Source organism: Brachycentrus maculatus, unplaced genomic scaffold (assembly GCF_059751285.1).
Source record: "Brachycentrus maculatus isolate JH-2025_06_01 unplaced genomic scaffold, ASM5975128v1 h1tg001882l, whole genome shotgun sequence".
NCBI lineage: Eukaryota > Metazoa > Arthropoda > Insecta > Trichoptera > Brachycentridae > Brachycentrus > Brachycentrus maculatus.
The window spans coordinates 26,075-32,767 of NW_028282453.1; the positions used below are offsets into that span (position 1 = coordinate 26,075).

At 36.2% G+C, this 6,693-nt stretch overlaps 1 protein-coding gene across 1 annotated transcript; it reads right to left on the reverse strand.

Annotated features, from left to right (window-relative positions):
• Positions 1–383: 383 nt before the first annotated feature.
• On the reverse strand, positions 384–4,479 carry LOC148298553 (uncharacterized). The gene is made up of 3 exons (XM_088276793.1): positions 4,468–4,479; positions 669–797; positions 384–539 (listed from the first exon to the last, which is right to left on the reverse strand). Exons 1-3 carry the CDS (start codon positions 4,477–4,479, stop codon positions 384–386), a joined length of 297 nt encoding a protein of 98 aa, XP_088132919.1.
• Positions 4,480–6,693: the final 2,214 nt, after the last annotated feature.

The following is a 6,693-nucleotide window of genomic DNA, read 5'->3' on the forward strand; positions in this document are numbered from 1 at the left end:
TCTGGAACCAAGAAGTTGGCTGTTCTGGTTTATATTTTTTCGGGACTTTCACAAATAGAGAGAACCTCCTCGTAGAAGTTAATCCTAACATTTTGTTCATGCTTCAGACAAATTGTTGTGATATATTTGAGGAAAAGTTAATAATAATGATTCAAAATGGATACAAATAAATAAATACATAATGAACAGTGGTCGCTTCCATGCTGAAAGTGTCAGTCAGTAGTTACATTTTTCTGGTTTAGAAAATCATGATTAATTAATTGTGAGATACTAGCTCGAGCACTAGGATCTTTTTTCAGCAAAGATTCCAAGAAATCAATGGCAACTGAACTCATCGATGAGGGGTATGTGATGTCGAGTTGAATTATCTGGAAAAGATCTTTTTATGATTTAATTGAGAAAGGGGTACGACTTGTCATTAGCTCGTAGCCAATTATCCCGAGCGCCCATATATCAACCTTTTTGCCATAAACTTCGCCACTTAGAAGTTCAGGGGATACATAAAGAGGTGTGCCACAAAAAATCTCTCTCGCTTCATCCTTGAGCCAAGTTGACCAACCGAAATCACAAACTTTGGGCACACCGAAGCATAAAACAATGTTTTAAGGCTTTAAATCACGGTGCATGATCGCGTGCTAATGCAATTCAAGGAGAGCCCAGGAAATTGCCTTCATCATTCGACTGCACTCGTATTCATCTAATTTTCCCTTGGATAGCATGTGCTGGTATAGATTTCCCTCGATACAAGCTTCGAGCACTAAATAGATATGCTCCTTATCATGAATCACGCCGTAAAGCTTAACAATGTTGCAATGATGGAGAAAACTCTGGATTTTGATTTACTGATGGAGTTGCTGCTCGAGATTTTCCGTCTTTATGATCGACTTTCGGATAATTTTTATCGAAAAGATTAAGCCAGTGGGCCTATGGATAGCCAGCTTCACTTCCCCGAATTTCCCTCTTCCAATATCCTTGATAAACTGCAAGTCTTTTACATTTAATTAGAATGTTCGGTAATTTTTCAAAGTGATATCTTTGAAGGAATAGTTCGTTGAAACTGTCTCTTTAAAATCCGCTTCTTTGTTTCGTTGTTGACTACTAATATTCAAGAAAGATAAATTTTATCCAATACTGCTTCGATAAGGATCCTCTTTGTTTTCCTTTTGTTTTTACAATAAATTTGTTCGTTAATTTAGGGATATATTTTTAAAGCGATTTCGAGAGGGATTTTTTGAGGCTTCAGCTGTTTGAATTGAGGAATTTACATTAAAAGACGAGTTTGCCTTCATAATAGAGTTTTCGTTCAATGAATTCATACTTATTGAGTGAAGATGATTGATTAGCATTTCTGAAATTGCACTTAATTCTTATTTTTCATCCATTAACTGTCTTTTCGGCTTTTGCTCGTAGCCCTTTTTTTTTTTCTTTCTTAGGATCTTTGAAATTAAGGTCTATGGAGAAATTTTATTCGGAGGCTAAAGTTGAGAAAATCGTGAAAATTAACATAGAGTGCCGTTTTGAAATTCGTATCCTGATCTCATAAAATTATGTTGGGAAATTGAGGGATTTGTGACGATTGGCGAGTGGATTCCACTTATTTCTTTTATAAATGTTTCAGAATTGTTAACAAAGGCTCTTTTATCGCTTATCCATCGTTCGTTTTACTGTTTGATTTTGTTGACACTATTTAAAATTCCTTTGACAGTTACTTTGGTCTTGGATTACTTGGGAATTCTCTATTCCTGAAAAGATTTGGCAATATCGAGTGTTGGGATTGACCGTTTATTCCACATACCTCCTGCAAGAATTTTCGAAATAATATTATAAAGACTCAAAAAAATTCGATAAAATGTAAATGGCAAAGTAGTTTTAGCTGGTTCTAGCCTTTCATTGATCCGCCTCCCGAAACAGCATAGCCAAACTTTGAAACAGTGAGAATTCGAAAAATACAAATCAGAAAGGCATTAACCAAATATAATTTTATCAATGTGTCGCCAGTATATTTTACTTTCTTCCAAACCCTCAAGCAAGCACGGATTGATAAGATTAATCAATACAATCAAGATACAAAGTTAGAGGTGTTGAGGCCAATTAAAAATAAATTCCGAAACTATGATGTTCGTATACCAATTATATTGCACATATTATATTTTAATTACTGTTTGATAAACTCCATCATGAAACTATCGTTATTTTGAAAGAAGGATGTTAAATTTCATGAGTAGAATTCAAAGAAAAAAGTAATCGAGTCATTTCAATAAAATGCCATCAAGATAATTGTTAATGAATAGGATTTGCTATAAATGAGAAAGAAGAAGGATCTATTGAGCCTTGTCATGGATATAATTGCTTGATACTGTGTTTTCAGGCATTTCAATAGATTAAATTATTTAGAAATATGCTTTTGCCATGAATAGTAATCCCTATTGATACAATTTATATTAAATATCCTTCAAACTGTGACGTAATGGCCTTAAAAGTAGAAGCTCTCTTCGATAAGCTCCCAGCCCTTCTCTAATCCCAAGGGGAGGAAATTTGCAAAAAGGTGGGCTTTGTTTACCACTTCGAGATCTCCCCAGCAAAGGGAAAACCCGCAGTTGTGTGGACTGTCGACCTTAAGAATGGAAAAGGATCAGTAAAAAAGGGAAAGGAAGGAAAGGCTGATGCCACATTCTCCATGATCGATGACGATGCATACAACATCATAGTCGCTCGAACACTGAATCCCCAAACTGCATTCATGCAAGGCAAAATGAAAATAAAAGGAAACATGGGAGCTGCTCAGAAATTCACCCCTGACACTTTCGCCGGCGCCAAGCTCTGATCCCAATTTAAGCGAATAAATAACGCCTTTCATTAATAATTGTTCAAACTATTTATTTAACCCTGTGATACGGTTGTTCATGAGATTGGAATTATTCCAGCTATTCTCAAAGAAGTTGATTATAAAATAAATCGAATAACTGCTATACTTCACGAATCGTTCCATCTTTCGCTATCCCAAGCCTTTCTGCATCCTACTAAATTTCTAAGGGCTCAAAACTGAAGAAACTTCGCTGGCAGTTAAACAAAAATAGGGCCACCATAATTTATAGAATTAATATTTAAACTTCATACATGATGGAAAGTAAAGAACAGTTTCCTTGATATCTGCATTTTCATCTGTTGCTGATCTCCTGCTTAAATGATATTTTCATAAGTTTATAATATTTTGCTTACAATTAATTACAGCTCAGTATGAATCAGTAGTAGGGATAAGAGTCGAACATCGATCTCATCTTCTAGGTACAATTCTGGGGATATGCAGATGGGGGAAAATTAGATCTTCTATCAAAACGACCTCGATTTTGAACTAGATGACGCGTCGTTTACCTTCTCTAGGATAAACCACGATGCCTCACTAGATTTTATAGGTGCTCAAGATTTGCTTGCCCAGCTCTAAATCTACCTGCACTTATCCACCCCAAAAGTATATAATTTCTCAACGGCTCTAGATCGAACCATTGAAAATAATCGAAAAATTGAAATACACAAAATCTTTCGGGACTGAAGAATGCTCGATTTGTTTCGAAAATATTCGGAAAAGTAAAACTAAATGAATTATAGATTCAAAAATACCCTAACTCAACTGCTAACACAGCTTCCACAAAAAATGCCTGGCCAAATGGATAAAACTGAAGAATAATTGCCCACTTTGCCGGAAGGAAATTGAATGAAGTCTGAAAAGGCGAAGGTATATCATAATCTTACAACCTGTTATTTATTAGCATATTATTTGCCATTTCTTTAACGAACCTCCCTATCTTTGGCAGTTTGCTGAAATCTCGTGCATCTCGCATCAATCATGTATTATATATATATTTATAAAGCTTGTCACAATATATTTATATGTCACTTTTTAAAAAATTATGCATTGCAGTCGACAAGATAATTGTATTATACAATAATAAGAAGAGAGTTTCGCATGCGAAAAAGTGTGTATTTGATATTGATGGCAATTTCATTGCAAATTTTCAAGATATTGAAACTCAGAAGGCAAAAACAACTCAACTAAAAGCTCGTATCTCTTATCCAAGGGTTTGATGTTTTAAACATCCACAATCTTAAATAAAGAGTAAAAAATGGGATCTTTAAAATCGGAGATATCGTTCTTTGCTCAGGGAAGGTCAGTTCTCCCGAGCCAATGATCAGCATCCTCGAACCCAAAAACTATATTGTCTATTCGGAGCTGATAATGGATAAAACATTCGAATTAGCAACCCGAACAAGTTCGATCAATAAAAAAGTAAGGACACAACATCCCGGGCTTCTCAAACTCTTCGACCCCGATGGCTCCTTCATCTGCATTTATGAGACTTTGAGCACGAAGATGCTCAGCTACAATTTCAGAAGAAAAGTCAATTTCTACCAAGAGAGGCTCTTTGATTTCAGTTTCTTGGTATCCCTACTCGTCCGGACGACTCGCACCCTCTCGACCATTTTCACCGAAAATTTCATACCTGAAAATAGCGAGGTTATAATCCTCGGGCAAATCCAGCAATAAGGAATTATCACTTCTCCAAAGGGCGCGATTGAACAGTCTCCCGTGCTATGTATTACAAAACCGCTTTTCATTGCTCCTTCGAAGTCTTACTTACTTTCGCATATTCACGAAGTGCTGGACTCTATCAGATTTTAAACACTTATATTTGGCCTCCTGCTGATCGCAACGAGCTACACGCTGTTTCGGGTATATATTATACCAAAAATAAAAGAGATCCTTATCAACCGAAGGCGAAAACACTAAGAAGACCAATAAATCAATCGAGTTTACATAAAAAACAGACAATGCGAGCAATGTAATTCGACACTTGGAAATATAATAAGTTGCACGTGTAGACACATGGCTATCTGTGAAGAATGCTACAAGAATCAAGGTGGAAATGGGGAAACCATTGTATGTTTGCTGTGCAATCGCAAAGGTGAAGGGACTATAAAGGTATTTCCCTGCTGATAATATTGAAATCTGTTATTCATTTTTACTTTTATTTAACATCCAAACAAAAAGGTGAAACAAACTGCTCATAAATGAGCACACACCAAAAGTAGAGAGAACAATGACTCCTATATTCTTGGATAAGCTCCTTAATAAATGAAACCTCTAAAGCATAATGTTTATGTATAATAAATTATAAATCACAGATGTCAAATCTCAAAGGAGCAGTCTCGAAATCGCCTCGACTCATGCACATCGACAGCAAGAATAAAAGTGAGTACGAAAATTATGAATAAGACCTGAACAATTACCGACGCAGAAACCGTTCATAGTTAGAAGAATGGAACATGGTTTCGAGTAATCTCTATAATCCCTCTCCTCAAAAAAACACTGCGAAGGAAAACGCAGCATTGTCGAAATAGCGTTCAGCCGAGAAAAAGGTATTAAATGAAAGTGATAGTGTGTTATTCGAAGAAGATGACCACGAAGGATAAGAATTGTCATAGTATCGGCAATATAAATCGCAAAGAGGCACTTTCTGTACCATTTATACTATATAGCATTCAAGGTGAATCACGATTTTAAAAACTCCTACGATGAACTCACTGTCAAAAACTAAGAGCTGGCTGAATAAATAAAGTCGATGAGGAAATTGCTACTTGAATTGAACACTCAGGTGAACAGCAAACTCGACAAGTATGAACTGGCTGTCTTTGAGCCGAAGTTTCTTGTTACGCAAGGTTCAAATTAGCCACAGAAATACCTATAGTTGCTGTCTGCGCAGATTTAGGTGAACATGAAGATTCTCTAATCTCAAAACAAATAAACTATGACACTCGTGCTTAGAGATAAATAGCTGGAGTAGCGGGATTTTTTGATTGAACTCGAAGAAAAGACTAATGAAATCCTCAAATAAATTCATGGCAAAAAGAAGGAAAAGCATTTGCAAACTGTAGCAGTCGACCGACTCGATGCCAAACTAATCTAAATGCGTCTAAAGGATGACGCGATGGAAATGGAGGAATAAGTAAGAATCGTAAAAGTACTGAAGCATCAGATTCTATATTACTTCAAGAAATCGCATGAAAATGAACTAATTATAAATGACCTCGATCAACAATTGGAGCAACTCTCCGCGAAGGACCAATAAATAAACAGCAAATACAACAAATATGCGGCACATGCCAGCTAAAACAATATGTTGGTCAAAGCCAACAAAGCCTACATTTCGAACAAAGCTGTCCAAGACGAACTCAAAGTTAAATTCTAAAAAGCTAAAAAAAGTGTGGATGTCACTCAATTCTCAGTACAGACTGCAGAGGATGGGCTGTTCAAATAGATAGATAAACTCAAAAGATAAATCGATAAGCTAGAAAAAAGGATGAGCGAAGCCACTTAGATATCTTCGGAGCTTGCCCAAAAGGCTGATGGCCTCATTGATAAGCATAAAATCGGAGAGAAGATGATGATGAGCCTACCCTATAAGTTTGCTGAGACCTTGATCAAAGACAGCCGGCTCAAAATGCAGGAAGATATCAAAAATACTGATGAGCTCGAAACCATCAAAAACAGCAAGGCTGATAAATATTACATCAAGCCTCAGCTCAACATCAAGAGAAATAAACAGAATTATAGCACACTCGAAAATTCACAACAGATGGAAAGCAGCTCGCGAAACAAAACAGTAGATCACAACGATATCCTCGCATCCCCCAAAA

Bases quoted from the DNA above. Each gene is read 5' to 3' on its own strand.
- LOC148298553 (XM_088276793.1), bottom strand. The intron at 540-668 runs GCAATTTCCTGG...ACTTGGCTCAAG, and splicing joins AGTGCAGTCGAATGATGAAG to GATGAAGCGAGAGAGATTTT.